This window comes from Aulonocara stuartgranti (assembly GCF_965226115.1).
Source record: "Aulonocara stuartgranti genome assembly, chromosome: 14".
In the NCBI taxonomy this organism is placed as follows: Eukaryota; Metazoa; Chordata; class Actinopteri; order Cichliformes; family Cichlidae; genus Aulonocara; species Aulonocara stuartgranti.
In genome coordinates this window covers 24560936-24579566 of record NC_138950.1, presented here as the reverse complement: position 1 = coordinate 24579566, position 18631 = coordinate 24560936, and the positions used below count along the sequence as shown (strand labels likewise).

The 18631-nt window shown below is 38.9% G+C and overlaps 1 protein-coding gene across 5 annotated transcripts in view; it reads right to left on the bottom strand.

The window, feature by feature from the left end:
• The window catches only part of gramd1bb (GRAM domain containing 1Bb), an 88382-nt gene that overhangs the window by 37507 nt on the left and 32244 nt on the right, over window positions 1–18631 (bottom strand). For 2 of the 5 annotated variants that reach the window (XM_082503690.1, XM_082503692.1), the window contains exons 1-2: window positions 13976–14133; window positions 7847–7890 (exon numbers count right to left, since the gene is read on the bottom strand). The exons of the other annotated variants lie outside the window; for them this stretch is intronic. In XM_082503690.1, coding sequence (XP_082359816.1) covers window positions 7847–7890; window positions 13976–13990 — 59 coding nt within the window. In that variant the 5' untranslated portion in view covers window positions 13991–14133. Of the gene's footprint in view, window positions 1–7846; window positions 7891–13975; window positions 14134–18631 lie in introns of those variants that run through there. 5 annotated transcript variants of the gene reach the window in all.

Here is an 18631-nt window from a genome sequence, read left to right as displayed (position 1 = left end):
TATGACTGACTTTAGCACCGACGCTGGGTGAAGGTGCAGCCCATTCTTCCTGTTTAATCTTCTTAAAGCACTGCACACGAATTACACCTCATTAGGGGTGACTAATACCATAACAGATGCAACACACACATGCTCTAAAGATCTAGAATAACAATTCTAATAATTTCCTCAATTATTAATAAAGTATTCTGATTCTGATTCGAATGTAGACCTCTTATTTTACTGAAACGTGTTTGTTTTGGAGAGATGTCTTTTTCTGTTGTTTGAATACATTTGTTTTATTATCACAACCTATGGTTAAACTGTGTAAGCAGTTTTATTAAAGCACAGTTTCGTTATAATAAGTTATTATTGAACTCAGCCTGAGCCACTGACCTTCAATCACTCACTTTGATTTCTAAAATGTAGATGTTGCCACGTGAGTGAGCACATGCCTGACCAATAAATAAAATGATAGCACGCAGATAATACAGATAAAATTGAGTACTTCAGTCTGTGAATAACATTAATATGCTCCAGTCACAGCCAGTAGGCCAAAGTTAAAGACAGTTCTAAGCCAACACCTCGCTACACACATAGAAAACTCCTGTGTTGCTATAATGCTGCATTAACGCCACCGAGATTTCTGATTAAAGTATGAGCCGTGGCAGCGGAGTATAACAACTCATCTATTTATGGCAATGCAATCATGCTCTGAACTGTAACAAATCAGAAGTTATATGTAGGAGAGAGGGAACAACATCATAATCTACTCAGATGTGAGTCTAGAACTTGTATCTCTATATCGAGTATTTGGGAACGCATATTGTGTTAAATCAGTTAACCTTCACCGCTTCTAATATTTAACACGTTACTTAGCAGGTATCTGTGTCTACATCATGCACCCATACACCGTCTCTGGATGGAGATTGCTAACTGGTGGATTACTGTGAGTGTATGTGGTTGCTAATGCACACATTAAGAAGTGCTGAATAATGTAAGCATGCAAGATTTTTGAAAATCTATATTTTTTTGCGGTTTTGTGAATGATACTGAGCTGCTATACATTATTTTACAGAAGTCTGGCAAATAATTTCTAATGTCTATAATATGTCAGCAGCATAAATTCATCTTTGCACATTTGAGCATGTCTTATCTCAGAGGATTGCAAATTGTGCTCCATGACTATAAGAGGGAATAGACAGCAGCTGCTCACTCTCAAAAGGCCCCCAGACCCCACTGTGATTACTTTTATCATGAAAAACTCTCACGGTGACAACGCTCAGTGAGTGCAACTTTCATCGCTTCACCAGGAGTGGGCAAGAGCAGACAGATGGACAGCCTCTTTCTCTACTGTTAGCCAGCATTTGCAGCTAATGTGAATGCAATAGGACTGTGGAGAAAGGGGCAAAAAGTGAGGAAAGGAAAAGAGGGAAGGAAGTGAGGTGAGAGCACTCTAATCGCTCTCCCAGGATAAAGCTGTGAGAGCTTGAACTTCATTCAAATAAAAAGACTCATCTCACACAGTGGCCATATGGTGCACACCTTTTTTTAGACTGCTAAAAAAAACCCAGGGAACTAAATAAATAAAAGAATAAAAATAATGAAAAAAATTATGATGTGAATATGTTCCATGTAAGATTAGTGGCGGTCATGATTTCTGGAAAATTCCAGGGAGTCTTTCACAGATTAGGGAGTGAGATGTCACCTGCCAAGGCTTTCAGTCTTTAATGAAAGCAGAACCCAGCTATTGTAAAGCAACTGCAACACGGAGCATGCATTGTTTATTTCTGTCACTATCACCAGATGGGTCTCTGTGACATTTTACTAGTTCTGCTGCCTTTGTAAACTTCATTGATTTTTCTACATCACAGGTTTCTTCGTGTGTATCTGTAGTTTGAATCTTGACAGGGCTTGAGCTCAGACACAGGAGACACGGGGTGCTGAAAGGACAGCTCCTCTGGTGAAGACTCAAACAGTCACTGACTGTTTGAGTCTCACCGACGCCACCTGCTGGTCACTGAGTAGCTGAGTCTTCTGCAGAAAAATATTTGTTATGTTCAGATAAAGTGTTATTATAAAAGTATTCAATATGGGATCAGGAAAAATGACTTATTGTCAGGATAAACTCTAAAATAAACTTTAAATGTTAAATAAATAATGTGTTCAACATTTCCTTTTTTCACCCAAAGACATAAAATTTTATGTTTATTTACACTAATACAGTATTTTATTGAATAGGCGTTACGGATAGTAGGTCCTTGTAAGTCTGCAAAACACTGGTCATGTGATTTCTCAGCTTCGTTTTTAGCATTCCTTGAACCATAATCTGATCCAGAGATTTTTCATTTATATCTAAGAATAGCATTGGCAGATAATCTGCATTAATCCCTCTACACTGCCTTGTGGGATTGGATGGTGTGGTGAGTGTGACTCACTCATTCTGCCCGCAGGGCATTTCTTACTCTGAAGCTGAGAATGGATTACTCTCGCACTGGTTTCTGTCAATATGGATGACCCTCCCACGTTCATCTTTACTCTGTGACCACAGAGGGGGAATTGGTGGTCACGTGACCAGCTGACAGTTTTGTTTATCGATTAACTGACCATGTTGGATAATCTGAGTTCCCAAGGTCACAGCGTGGGGAGAGAGAGCACACTTTTACAGCCCGCAAACACAGGCGTACATCGTATATGCACGTGGGTACACATCAACAATAGCATTTCTTTGTAGTTTGCTGTTTGAAGGAAGAAGAAAAAAGACAAACAGATACAAACATTACATTTGGAATAAGATGAAAACCAAATCAGTGAAAAATAGAGATTAAAAAACGTCAGTATGTGAACTCAAACGTTACTAAACGTTCATGATTATAATGTGAAGAGGAATGAATAAAACCCTTAAGTCATATGAGCGATGTTGAGATGAGATGATGACACAGCGATGCAAGCTGACGTGCACGACTAACAGAAGCAACAGATAAGCCGGGGACACAGCCAACGTCTCACAGTAAGAATAAGTCTGAACAGATGCAAACATCGGACAACAGCACACAACAAACATCAGCTCAGGGTGGCTTAGTGAAATTTAATATTCTGTTGAAAACACACAAGCAGCAGGCATCGCACCGAGGAGGACAAAAGAGACAATATGCAGACGGCCAACACTGACATAAAAATAAAAGTAGTGTAAGGAAAACCAGACTGATCCAATGGTAAAATATGTTTATGTTTAATGGCAAGAATCAAGCAACACTGCAAAGGGACAGTCACGTTCAATATCAGGTTGACCCACAAAGTGATAAAGTAAAGTACAGATGGCCTTCTGCCTGCTTGGCACGTGTGCCATGAATAAAAGAACAAAGTACTGCACGTGCTGACATTAAAGCACTCTTTAAAACCCCCCCCCCCAAAAAACAGCCTTCCACTTCCTGTTTCTGCTGAAACAAGCAAGATGGAAATGGGTCGATGTTTCTTTTAAAACAAACCTGCAACGCACACATCCATAATTACTAAACAAAGAAGAGAAAAGGAGGAGAACGGGATTTTGGGATTAAAAACCTAAACAACAACGTGGGTGTAGGCTTGAGGATTAGTAAGTAGACAACACATTATAAACAGTAACATGGTAGCTGGAGTCTGGTAGAGTTGTAGTTCTTTTTCTTTTATGATCTAAATCTGGATTTTATCCATAATTTCATTTCAAATCATTTCACTGTTCTTCAGCAAAACATAGTGAAAAATAACACCAGTTTGAATATTTGATAAATAGCCCCAAACACATGGAAATAGCCTAGTTTGTAAGGTAACAGCTTTTAAACAATATGGGTAGACTAGTCCAATTTTTTAGCTTCAGTAAAGCTTAATCGTGGTTTTGAGATATTGGCCTTCATTTACAAACATGTGCATGGAAACATTCCTACCCTGCACAAAAAAGTGTGCACGCAAAATTACCGTCAGGTTTCTTACACGTGCACACCAGCCTATTTTGTTCTTATCACTGTGCACTTGTTAGTACATCAGATTCATTCTGAACCAACAGTGTTGTGCAAGCTACATATATGTGAAGCAGACTAGCAGAACTAAAACTATTGTGTCCAAAGAGGAAGTCAGAGAAGACAAAGGTTACAAAAGTGGTTCCATGGGAGTAATGAGAGTAAAAACAAAACAAAACAAATAAAACAAACAAATGAAAAAGCATGGCTCAGACTAAAATAACAGAGGATCTAAGTATGTTTTAAAATTAAACAGATACTGTGGTAGTAAAAAAAAAAAGAGAAAAAGAAAGGTAAGAAGAGACTAACAGACTACAAGTAAAAAAAGAAAACAGGTGGAGGACAAAAGAGTGCGTGATCTGTCAGTTGGAGATGAGAAACTCCCTGCAATAGGGGAAAAGGAAAATCCAGTTTCTCCAGCTTCCCTGGGATAGTGCCAAAAAATTAGACTATTAGACAATAGACAATTTAACATAGGGTGAGATCAGATAAGGAATACTGGAATAGATTTAAATGAAAAGATAAAAGTCTACACGTTTCCTTTTAGTGTTTGGTTTTCTGATATTCGGTGTCTTTTTTTTTTTTTTGCTTTATTTAGTTGCAATTCTAAGTACTTTGTGGTTTATGGTCTTTTAGGCAGCATTGAAAAAATGACCAAAAGGCAACAACAATAACAATAACAAGAAAATACTAGTAGCAGAATTCCTGTTGAACACTTAATACTTTGCATGTCTTAAGCCTGCCAGGCCTTCACTGGTCAGAGGGACATTTTTTGGGGAAAATATGAACAAATTTTGGTCTGAAAAAAATATTGATAAATCATTGATTTGTGTGCGAAAAACCTTTAAGCGTGATTTGTGCACCGATCTGGGCCCATTGTACTTCTTGATTAACTTTTCATAAAATTGATCGATGGCAGCTCCACTCCCACTAACAGTGTGAATGGAGGACATCTGATGGTGTCACTCAGTCATTCCCATCAGTAGAAATTATATATTTCCTCAGGTCATTACTGAGTGTGTTTCAAACATCTTCAAATTGCAAACTGACACCTTGTAATATATTTATGTAATATATTTACTACTAACTAAACTACTGTGCTTGGTCTTCAATCTCCTTCCCGCTGTAAGCTGCCAATGATGCTTAAAATGATTTTAGCAGCCACTGTGTGAGCTCTGCTCATCTCCCATCCTGAGTACTTTAAGAAGATGCTTATGATAAACCTCAATGCTGCTTCATTTATTGGCAGCCTCACTCATAAAATTGTGGAACGTGATACTGATATTCAATCTTTTTGAAAACCCCCTGACTTACACTTTCTTTTTTCTTGTGTAGTTTATAAAAAAAAAAAAAAAATCTTATATCTCTTATGGATCTCTATATGTGTTTAGAACGGAGAAGTGCCTCCAACCTAAATTTTTCTTTTTAGGGATTATCCATCCATCCATCCATCCATGGTACAGCTGACTAATGGATGGAGCAGAAAAAGCATTTTAGCTTGGAAACTTATGCTAACACATGATGTTAAAATACACCTCTTTTGGCTGAAATGCAGCTACCTGGCAACTTTTAAGAGGCTTTTAATGAAGTGCATTGACCTTTGAAGGAATAAATTGCGTGAGAGGTCTGAAACGCTTGACTTCACGAATCGTGACTCCTTGAGGTTCAAACAATTGAATTCACTAATCATGATGTCATTTAGTTACCAGCAGAAAAAAAACAGAAAAGTGTAACGTCTACTCTCTAATGCACCACATCAGTGACTCATCACTTCCATGACCCTGAGCTCCTCAAATACACAGATGCGCCATTCAGAAAAATGATGTCATGACACAGATCGGGTTTCGCTGATCTCTCCAGATCTAGTCCACATCCAGTAGTGTACGGTATAGGTTTTAGCTGCTGCTGTAACACTGCATTGCTGACACTTTTGTCTAAGGACAGAAATGTCAAAGAGTCATCTGGGGAAGCCGTGCTTTCCATTTACTGGAAAGTAATATTTCATTATATATACCCAAGATTAAAGTAGCTCTGTTCCTTTTTTTATTATCAGTACTTGATTTGTTTTGGTATGAATATCAAAAACCTTCTCACTGTCACCAACATCTTTCTTTGTGTCTGTGTATGAAAAAGGTCCAGATGACCTTGTCTTTAAGAAGTGAGAAATGCCGTGGTGTGGACGCCAGCACAATCAGATGAGGTTTTGTCAGAGAGCTCATTCAACATTGGAAACACTCATAGCCCCCAATGAGTGAAAGAATAACCCATCTGTGTCTTTATGCTCTTGCTCATGTCCTTGCTTGGGTTTAACTTAACTTGAAGTCTAGTGTCCACCCTATGATGGCGTTCGGTCTACATTAGCGCGTTTATCAGTGGTATTTAGGTGCCAATGACGTGCAAACACTCGTCCGCTCTGAAGCAAAAGCTTGAAGGCTGAGTGAGGGATGCTATTTTTATATGAAAGGACTCTGGCTATAGAGCAGTGGCGAGATAAGGTATTGGGTGAAGAGATATTGACTGACCCCTCCCCGACAACCCTCACTTCTAGTCAGTCAGGGCTGTTGCCAGAGACGACCCTGCTACCATCAGAAGCAGCCCAAACTGCTGCTTCAGGGCCACATGTGGACCTTGGGTGCTTTCTTCACATAAACACGCAGATGTAGTCCGTGAAACAAAATGCTAAGGCCCACCTGAGCACACACACACACATACACTGCGTACTACTCGTTGCTATGCCGCTGTCGTCAATAAGGCATTCAACAACTACGTTTGAGCTATTTTGAGCCACACAACTGATCTGTGTCACTCATGGTGACAAAGCAACAGCAAGGTCTCAATTTTGCATTGATGCACTCCTCTCAATTCTTTTTTCATCTTTCTTTTATTTACGCAACAAGCCTATTTTGTGGGTGAAAACTGGAAACAGTGGATTACATCAATACAGTCAAATTCAAGGGAGAGGGACAGAGTCCTCTAATGACTTAGTGTTATGAGGAATTTCTTCGCAAATGCTCCAACTAACTTTCATAAAAATCAGCTTGGTCGTTAGAAACGTACGGTATTATTCACAACATAATCTCCTGCTGGTAATAATCATGTGCAGGGAATTGATTCTGATGTACGGTACATGCTTTAAGCACTTGTGAAATTTTATTATAAACTGGATAAGAATGGGATACGGCGGTGCCAGGAAAGGACTCTCGAGAGAAAGTTAATCAAGAAGCAGAACTGGAACAAAGATATTCTGACATTTAGTCCTGAGTGAGTGACTCCCAAAACACTAGGAAATAAGATAGAAGATACTGCGCAATTATAGACAGGCTGAGTAAAACCTCGCTTCACTAATAAACTGATATTGCATAATCAGTGGCGTGTAACTTCTTTTTTAATCTTTCCAGTTTGCCTACAGCCATGTCCTTTCAGCGAGGCTTTTGGGTAGTTAGATTCTGGATGCAAGAACAAGCACAGTTTCACATAACTGGGTTGCGCTCCTGAAATGATGATCAGGATCAGGATGATCGTTAAATGATGCAACAGCAGTTTTGCTCCTGGATCTTCCTCACTGTGAAATCTGAGGACCATAAGAGGCTGATGGAAGGCAGAAATGCATCTTGGGATTTAAGACATGTCAAAACAGTGCCCTCTCTTGGTGGACCTGAGCATGGCATTTTCAGAGGTAATAACTTGCAGGTCTTTATGTTAAGAAAGTATTTTTTTTTATTATTAAAAACATGATATTATAGGCAAGTACATTTAGAGAATGAAGGACTGCATGATGTGCTAGAAAGTACTGTTTGTCCTTAAAGACATGACTCACACCCAAACTGCCACACAATATCACTGCTGTGTGTGTCTTTTGAGATACATCCTACCTTTGAGGTTTCCATATCAGTTTCTTCCACTTCTTTTGCTTGGCCTATCAGTAAAGGTAGAGAAGAGTAAATGAGAAGAATATTTATAATATGATCCTCTGGATGGTTGAACTAAATGCAACCTTTTATGTGTTGTGGTTTCTGTAGATGGGCAAGATGACCTTTTCACGAGTAACAAAGCAGATCTTGGTCTCAAGACGGCCAAGAAACTCACTCTCAGCTATTTCACTGTGGTTACTTGTGAGCACTTGGACTCAAATTTCAAGGCCTAAGGGACTTAATATGTCCTGATATCAGCTGCTAAACATCCAATTTAGGGAATTTAAAATAACTTCAGGGAAAGTGGGGGATATAATTATTTGATCTCCTGATGAATTTCTAATTTTTCAAATTTTTATGGTTTTTCATTTTAATGGAGACAGAACATCAACCAACCAGTCAGAAGAAAAACACCATTACATAAAAGTTAGGCATTAATTTTCATGTCATTGAGTGAAATAAGTATTTGATGTCCTACAAGAAAGCTGGAAATCTGGCTTCCATTACAATCAATCAGTCAATTACTCAACAACAGATGCTTCTGATCTCATCTACTGCAGCGGTCCCCAACCTTTTTTGTGCCACGGAACATTTTAATGACCAAGACAAAAACTGTGGTATCTTGTAAATATAATAATAAACGTGAATTCACTGTGTAATTGTGTAACTTTATTAGCAGCGTGCTCCTGAAAATGCGCCAACAAAATTGAGAGTAACATCCTCCTCTCTGCCCTTTAATGCTCTCTGGTTGCTATGGTAACGCGTAAATATTTCTTTCAAAATAAGACAACTACAACACGGGAAAAGACCCAGGGAAACCAAGTTAACGATAAAAACCCTGAAAACCATAAATTTCACATCCAAGGCTCAACGACTCACGGACTGGCACAGGGGTTGGGGACCGCTGATCTACTGTATTTAAGCACACCTGCTCACAAAATCAGCTTCTTCCATTCTCAGATTTTTCTGTCAAAGGACGTCAGGGACAAGACTTTAGACCTGCAAAAGAAGGTAGAATGGGCTACAAGACCATCAGCAAGAAGTGCGGTTTGGGAGATTATTCGGAAATGAAAAGAAATTGAATCTGGAGCTTCATGGAAGATTGTGCAAATTAATTCATAACTTTCATGTGATGTATTTTTTTCTGGATTTTTGGTTAATATTCTGTCTATTTCCAATAAAATGACCGTATAATAAAAATTAGTGAATGCTCATTTATTTACATATACATTTTTATCTGCATTTAATAAATAAACCAATATATTACTGGGTAGTTTGCTAACTCAACTGCTGCCAGTGACTCAAGACAGTGTATGCATGAATTATGGTGATCAGAGGATCTCAATCACTCCTCCATCTATGTAGCAAATACATAATACAAATGTATTACGCTGCAATACATTTGCCTCCTGAGTCAGGGCTATGGCTTCCCACTCTTTTTGCCCGTGACTGAGCTTCCCAGCAGCTTCCTGAAGCTGTGCAACACTTTGTACAGACCCAATGCCCGTCAGTGAGGTAATCAAACTTGATACTTTTTCACCAAGAGAAATTGATTAACTGGAGTAATACCGGCAGATACAGAATAGAGGTTATTTAGCTAATGCTTCGGTATAATGCTGCTTACCTCGAGTCAAATAAATGCACAGTGTCAAATTCCTTCAGCAGGTTTTTTGGTACTTTTTCAGAGGTGTGGGGCACAGGAAAAAGGAACCCCTTAGCAAGAATAATCAAGACTAACTTTGGAACAGCTAGAGGAAAAATCAATCACGCCTCTGATGGAGGAAGGCAATTTATTGAAGACAGATTACACCACTTGATTTATAAAACCTGAAAAGCAGGCTTCCAGTAAAAGCGGCTATGTAAGAAAAGCAAACTTCTGCAGAGAATTTAATCTAAGATCTTTGGAGTTTACATCTCTAAACAGCTAAACCCCTGGAGCTTGAGTTTGAAATACTCAACAGAGCTGCTAAAACTATCTGTTTTGTCAGTTGAATGATCATTTTAGTGTTTTTGAATGAAAACTGTAAACATTTAAATAGACAAAGCTTCAAAATGTCACCCACCCTGGGCTCAATGAAGCCATTTTTTTGAAAGTGTCAACAAATAACTGATAGATTATAGAATGTTATCAATAGACTACTCACGAATTATGTAATTGTTACTTTTATAATGATTTGAAACAACTGTGCTGCTGGCTCTCCATCTACAACATATACAGCATATCTGCAGAAAAAAATGAATGCAATGTTGGTGTGCAGGGGCAGTGATATATTCATCAGTGGGACTGATTTGCTGATGAGTATAAGTGAATCACACAGTGAGTCAAAAGAGGCCCTGTGATTAGTCAGCATCAAGGTCCCACTGAATGCAAACACATGGCCCACTCAAACAGATACACTATGTTCTGTAAGTTGATGTGAAAACCTCAAACCTGGATGTACAGGGGTGACTGCAGTCTGTGCTGCCTGTCTGCTTATCCTTACCCACATACAATACTTTGAGTGCCCCAGTTTACTATATTGAGATGTAATAAACCATAGATCCAATTCTCCTGCAAACCAATGCCTCAGTAATAAGACTGTATAGGTGGACTTAAAGAAATCATAACTGGATTGCGGTCAATAAAAAACCTGTCTTGAAAGTGATTCATGAAAGACAAAGACAGGTCTATACTTAGTTTTCATGCCATTAGGCGGCATATGTGCATGGCATATCTCCTTGTGTAACTCTACAGTGAGGCAGATGTCCACCCAGCATGAAAACAAGACCTTTCACGAAAGCAGTAAGCGGGTTTGCCAGTGACAGTTAGATTGTCTTTAGACAGGAGGACTTAATGAATCACCTTCAGTGTGACAACTGGCTCAAAATACAGGTTGGAGGGGAAAAAAACCTCTTACTTATAAAGGTTTAGAGATGTTTTTAAAGAAGCTTTAAAAGAGCTCTAGAATTTCTTTTTAGGTCCGTTTTGCATGTCACTATCTTCAGCAGCTAAAAATGATATTTGAGCCTTACAGTCATTGCTAAAAGATTTGAATTTTCCTATACAGTGCATCAAACTGTATCTCTAACCAAGGCCGAGATATCCAAACATATTAACTCACAGAACTCACATTTTAGGAGGAAAATATGAAAAGCCACACATTTTTAACTCTATTTCCAATGTATGAGTGGTTAGGAACAACAGTACCTCATTAAGCTTTAGCGTTTTAATTTACAACTACATGTAATTGAAATTAATTATAATTTTGGTAGAACTTTGATCTTCGACAAGTTAATGTGATTCAATGTTTATTTATATATCATATATATAAGTAAAAAAACGTTCATGCCAAAGTATATGACAGGGAAGAAAAACGAAATGCATGTGCAACTGGTATGCAATTTAGTTTTCATAAAAATTCCTGAAATGTGATTAAAAAAAAAAAAAAGATATTTGTGAATGTATATTAGTGGAGACACTTAAATACTTACAGTGTGCATATTGCAAGCTTTCAACTATCCCAGCATATTAACAAATTGCAGCTTAGTTCATATCATAATATTTAACTCTTAACAAATTGCTTTTTAAAATTTGAATATTCTTAAAATACCATTTTGATACATATCCTGTGACATGAAATGTGACTGAAAATATTTAACTGCAACAATGAATGAATCCAAAATAATGCTTCAAAAAAACCTCTTTTTTCCACTTCACTTGATCTTTAATGTTTATCTATTGGTGATTCATTTAGTAGCTAAGGGACAGTTATGTAAAGGTAGTGCAGTAATACCTGCCAGGAGTATTTATCACAGGGTGGTAACCTAAAACAGCCCTAGGACTGTCCTGCATCCCTGTCGACAGGCGAAGTATAGCTAACCAAATTGCCCTTAATGGATCTGGGCAGCAAAGATCACAGCCGAGATTTAGAAGCCGGCTGGAAAATCCTCTCTGCTGTGCGTGTGCGTGAGAGGCCGACTGTACAGGCACATTGTGATTTATTCTGCAAAACCCCTGTAGCCATTCATCAGTGTTAGGGAAAATGAAATGTGTTTATTAATCACTCTGACACTTTCTCCCAATTAAATATAAAGGATAAACCTGACCAAAAGTTGTTGTTTAATGGTGATTTTAACCCAAGCCCCACCCTACAAAAAACATGGAAAACAGTGTAGTCCCTGCAGCAGCACATTATGAAATCATATGAACTAAACTTATATTTATGAATCTACATGTATAACAATGTTTTGTAATGTACGATGTCTAAAAATGCATAACCTTATATTAGTGTACAGCTGCAAGACATTCATAAAAATATTTAAATAATAAAGCAACTTAGAAGAACAAAAAAAGCTAAAGCAATTGACATTTAAAAACCTGCTTTGGACAGTTTTTCAGCAAAGGTCAAACAGAAAAGGGTACAGCATATATATATATATATTAGAGATGGCACGATACCACTTTTTTATGTCCGATACCGATATCATAAATTTGGATATCTGCCGATACCGATATGAATCCGATATAGTGTTTTTTTAATCAACAAAACTGTTTTTTAAATATCTTGCTGCATTTTGTATAAGTTCATACTCAAGTTTAAAACAACAACTACACTAAAGCTATTCTGTTATACCTGTATGCAAAAAAAAATGTTTCATAGTTCAGCAATACTGATCAATCTAATAAACTTAAACCTACACCATCCTCCCTATTCTGGTATTTTAAAGAGTACTTAGCATAAATATTAAGCAACCTAACTAATAGGGTTCCAACTCCCAGCAACAACAAAAATAAAAAAATAAAAAAATAGGGAACCACCCCTCACGCTCCACCTCATGATGCTTAATCGACGTAATCAACCTTAATTTGATGCAGTGTGAAAAAAAAATGCACAGAAATCAATTATTTTTCAAGAAATATTAAATAGATTCAACATCTTTCTTCAACAAAATTGCAGACTGCACAGATGGTACCTTCCCAAAGGAAAAAGTACTATAGCTTACTAGGGTATATATATTAGACTTAATAGTTACTATATACAGTAATGGACTTCTATACATTTTGCATCAAATTAAAACTTTGGCTGTCAGATAATTATTTATTAAAAGCTAGACATTTTAAATGAGAATAAGAAAGAAAAGTATGTCTTTGTGCCCCCTTTTCCCTGTTAATGCCCTATCGGCCCCCCTGGCTAAACTTTGCTAGATCCGCCCCTGCACAGTTACCAGCGTCAGCTACGTAGAAAAAGATCCTCGAGTAGAAAGTAATATTAAATAAATTCTAACAACAGCTGATCAAGCTTAAACGTGCTGCTGTTGTTCAGCCGCTGGTTTCCTCTTTCTGGTGCAACGTGGGCCAAAAGCAAACTAGAGACACGGACTTGCGACAGAAAAGCCGATCAGCTGATCGTTAAGCAGTTTCATGATTGAAGTAGCAGCCGGAGAGGCAGTCGCTTGTTAAGCTTAACGCAGGAATGCTTTACAAACATTCAGAGATGGACTTACACACTTGCTTTACTTCTCTCGGGATAACTTTGTCGGAGATGAAATGCCGGGTTGCTAGCGAAGCTCCACATGCTATCCAGACCACAGGTCCCGCATGCCACAGCTGCTCTATCACGTGATGCATACTGCTCCGACATGCTAACGTTCTGAGGTGAGTTACGGCGTGTTGCAAGTTTTGTGAGGTGCTTTCGTGATATTTAATGGATCGGATTACATTTTTTATTTTTCTCCGATATCCGATCCAGTAATTTAGGTCAGTATCGGACCGATACCGATACGTAATATCGGATCGGTCCATCTCTAATATATATATATATATATATATATATATATATATATATATATATATATATATATATATATATATATACACACACACACACACACACACACACACACACACACACACACACACATGCATCTAGATACAGTTAGTCAGCCCGTTTGACACTTCATAACACCTTTTTATGCTAACACATTTTATACTTTATACTAATGCTATAAACTATTTTACGGTTTAGGATTAAGAATAGAGGTTGTTGCACTTTAACTCCAGGGCTGAAAACATTCTGCAACTGCACACCGGTAACGGACATGAGAGCTGACCTTATGTTTGTGCATGGTGAACAGGCAGACACCATCCTGGCCTCTCTCCTGGCTCTCATGGCCTCTCTTCCCTTGTTCCGTTGTCAAAGTGTCACTTATCCAACATGTTTTGTCATCATCATCACCAAATGTCGAAATCCCCGTCGTCCTTATCTTTCAAGCAGCACATCCAGTGTCAGTCAAATGAGACATAATGTCTCCGATGCAAGCAAACCAAAGTGATACAGACACTTGTAAAGCTAAAATGCTTGTTCGGAAGCCGCAGGATGTCCAGGCTGACTAAATGCTTATATCTTGACAGAAACTGAACCAGCTGCTCATTATTCCAGCTATTGTCAAATCACTGCCTTCCTTCCTATACATAACAATAATAATAATAATAATAAAAAGAAAACACACACTGAGCTTGTGTTTTCAGTCTAAGTGGCTCTCACAGTCGCTTTCTACTGTATCACCTCACATCTGCTTGCAGAGCCATGGATGAGCAGTTGTACGCGGGAGGATGGATCAAGGATGTGAGCGCACTGATTGGCTGCCTGGTCATGGTGTGTGTGTGTGGGTAGGTCCCTTTGGTAGGCTCCCTGCGAACGGTTATGCTCGACGAGGGTGGTCCTTCACCTCTTTTCCTCTTGTCGTTGCGTTATCAGCCCCCCATCCTGTTCTGCTTCCCTCTGTCTCCGTGTCTGCACTAAAAGCTGCAGTTACGCTTTCCTGTTCCTCAGCCACCGCATCACAGTATGCTTGTGAGGACGCCACATCAGTGCTTCAGTGAATGCATGCACACAGATACTGAATGAATATGGAGAAGAAACAGCAGCTGCGTCATGCATTCATTTCCTCTTTCCAGACGTAATGGCTCTAGCAAGTGCTCACTGAAAATGTATTATATAAATAAATAAATAATTAAAAAACAATAAAAAAAGTCTCCTCTGAGGTCACAGCCTGAGCTAGACGTGGAGTAAGGCAGGAATCAGCTGTAGGTGGTTCAACACTGTATGTTATAAACAAATATATATTTTTTGGTCAATAAAAAATTTTATGGTCATGAAATACCTGGTAAAAATTGCATCCATAGTTTTAGCTCATTTTTATTTATGTATTTATTGTTTTTAAATTAAAAATCTCATCATATGTTACGTGAATTCTTGCCTGTATAGTGAAAGTCACCCACAGCCAGACTAGTGTGTTTTCAAATATGTTGAATCTTTGCTTTTCTGGGCCTGTCTCACAAAGTAAAGGGCAAGATCAGATTATGCTGACCTCCATCACTGGAAGCTAATGTCTCTAACCACAGACATTGATCGATAATCCAGCATTTGAGAAAGCAGAAAAGCAATGCAGGCATTAGAGCAAAGGCAGAGAGGATAAGGCAGGACTGTTTGGAAGAATCTCAGAAGCATAAATATCACAGCTAATGTAAGGGGTGTCCATTATTAGCCAACCAAATCTTAGTTGATGAGGAGCCTCTTTATGGACCACGTTTTGATTGGTAGTTGGCTGCAGCATAAAAACAACAACAACAACACAACAAAGAAACACAACTAAAGTCAGTCAGTCATTCAGAGGCAAATGTTTTCATTTATATGGCTGGTGCCTGTGATTATTAGATTAGTTATTATCCAATGAGCTGGGCAGAACTCAAACAATGCTAATAATGTTAATGTATGTAGCATAAACCTAGCCAGCATGTATGGCAACGTGCTTTAACACAGGATAACGCAGACATTATCACATTTATAATAATTATAGGTTGTGCTCATTATTAGGCTTTTGTATTTCTTTCTCACTTGAAAAACAATGCAACATTCCGAACCATTTTTCCAAATTTCCTGGAAAATGTATATGTAGATAATTGCTGAGTAACCCCATTAAATTTTCCATGCAAAGAATGCATCAGAGCTTCTTTCTCCTCATCAAAACTGAAAGGTTTCTAATTACACTTGCATTACATTTTACCTAACCAAAGGGCTTTTTGCATGCATTATTTACCGGTGCTCCTATAAATAAGTATTGATCTTAAGCAGTCTGTCTCACTACTTAGGAAATACTGGAAGCCCTGTTACAAGGTCTACGGAGATAGATTTAGGTCCTGTTGGCTGTGGGATGGGCCTCACGGATTGGTCTTTTCACACTGTACCCCACATAGGGATGGGTATCGTTTAGGTTTTATCCGATACCAGTACCAAACCGGTACTTTTGAAACGGTGCCGGTGCTTAAACGGTGCTTAAACCGGTGCTTAAAGAATGGAGAACACAAACTTTGTCCAAAAACCTCTCATGTTCAGCTGTTTTTTTGTAAAAAGATAACAATGTTAGCCTTTTCTGCAGCTATAGGGGATTTATGGCATCACTCTTGGCTGGAAGCAGTGCTTAATCAATGAAAAACAAACTTTGTCCAAAAACCTCTCATGTTTGGCTGTTTTCCACTTTTTCTTTGGTCATTTTAGCCTTTTTGGCCAGGGTGAAGGGAGTATCTGCCATCAAACAAGAAGACATGTAACTATGACGGTGTTTGCTAGTTCACCTTACATGCATTAATTTAATAATGTGGTTAGCCTACTCAACGTAAATTACACACGAACAACATTAAGCTACTCACACAGAGAAGAACGGCTGCTGCTGCCATCTTCATCCGTCATCATTTCTGCTACACTGGCAGGGCTAGGGGCCAGGACTCTACTCTTCGGGTTTTTGGGGGATGTTGCGACCGATAACAGGCAACCCACCCACAGTAGATGTGCACACACGGTGTGAGGTCTCGCAGCAAGCTATCGAATACGCCGCATTTCTTGGCTTTTAACAAAATGCTATACGTTGCCAGGTGTTTCATCAGATTCGAGGAGTTACCTCCTTTGCACAGTATCACCTTAAAGCACTTGTTGCAGGCTGCTGAGTTTGCATCTTTTGCTATCAAGTACAGCCAGACTTTGACCGCTTCGCCTTGGGCATTTTTAATCTGTAGCTCTGCTCTAAAAGAACGTACGTACCTGAGCCCGCCTACCACGCTCGCAAAGGTAAAATGATTGGCTGGAATCCAAAGTGCATGACATCTCAGGGGAAAAAAAGCACCGAAATAAAACACCGAAATGTGCGCTGCTTTTCGGTCTGGTTACTACCGTTTATGTCAGAACCGGTACCCATCCCTAACCCCACACATGCTTGATTGGATTTAGGGAGTTTGGCGACTGGGTCAACACCTTGAGCTCTTTGCTCAGAGTAGTTTCTGCTGTGTGGGGAAACACATTTTGCGGAGGGACGTCAGCTTCAGTAACATTAATAAAAATGCAAGGACTTAAGACTTCTCATCAAAACATTGCACTGTTATAGTACGATCAGCATTTTTTTAATTCCCCCTCCTCCCTTATTTTTTTTAAATGTATGACTGGTGTTAGTACATCTTGTTTTTTAACAACTAATCTCACTAATCATTAAAAATTTTACTGCTATTGTTTAATTATATTCTATCATATGCACTCATAACCATTCAGTTCTGTGTTTTCCTCTCAATAGGCAGTTATCCACCTCTGTTGTTCTGCCATCCTACCCGAAGCAGAATGCATGAATCATTCTAAAAATGCAGAGGTGTTTAAGTGAAGATGGCAATCAAACAAAATGCAACAAAAGCAGCATCTCTTGGACTAATAGTTAACACTCACTATTACAAAATACACCCACTGTCATTCAGAAGGTTTGCCCACCGTATACAACATGCAGCTGAGCCACCTGTGTATCCAAAACAAATTTCAGACATTCTCAGAGTCCCTTGTCCTCACAAATTCAACAAGCATTAACTAGGAAGAAAAGGAAAATCAACATCTAATTACCATCAATTTTCCCACAAAAGGCACGGCTCCTGGCTTGAAAGGCATTGCACTAAATGCCGGAGTACAGAGACTCCTAGTGGTTTAAACCTGGACTGGCCTACTTGTCACCAAACTCGCATGACTGACCACTCAAAGAATACCAAAGCAGACACACGCATACCAGATTGCACACACACAAACACAGAATAATAACAGTGTTCATTCAGCTCAGAAAATGTGCTGCACAAACATCATTTCTCCTGAATGATCGCTGCGAGCATCAAACACAGGCACACATCAAAAAGCAAAGCGCTTACATGGTTATGGCCTCATAACAAACTGCCAGTATCACTTTCTACATAAAATAAAACATGCTCAACACCATGTCTGAAAGTTAGTACAGTATATCTATTACTGGGTTGACTACACTCTGACTCAACATTGGAGAGCAGTCCTAAAGTCAGAAACGTAGAAACAGCAACTTATATAATTTCCCGTCATGCTGCCGGTCAAAGACTTGCTTGTAGCCAATCACACTCACCTTTCCAGTGTACGCCTTGGACCTTTTTGCTTCAGGTCCAGCACAGTCTCTCTTGCACAGCCTTCACACCCCAAAGAGCAAAGTGTCTGTGCCCACAGTGTGAGTGCACAGTGCTGACCTGCCACCGGCTGGGTAGCTAAAGGACTACAATCTCCACAACAGTGCCCAACCTACAAAGCCCTGTTTGTGTCTAATGTTGTTTGTCCAATAAAAGATAACAATGGCATTCCATGGCTTGCAACTGTATTCACTGCTGGCCTCTCCAAATGTAAAGCGTATTCAGACACCTTGGTTGGTGGACAAAGGCGTGAA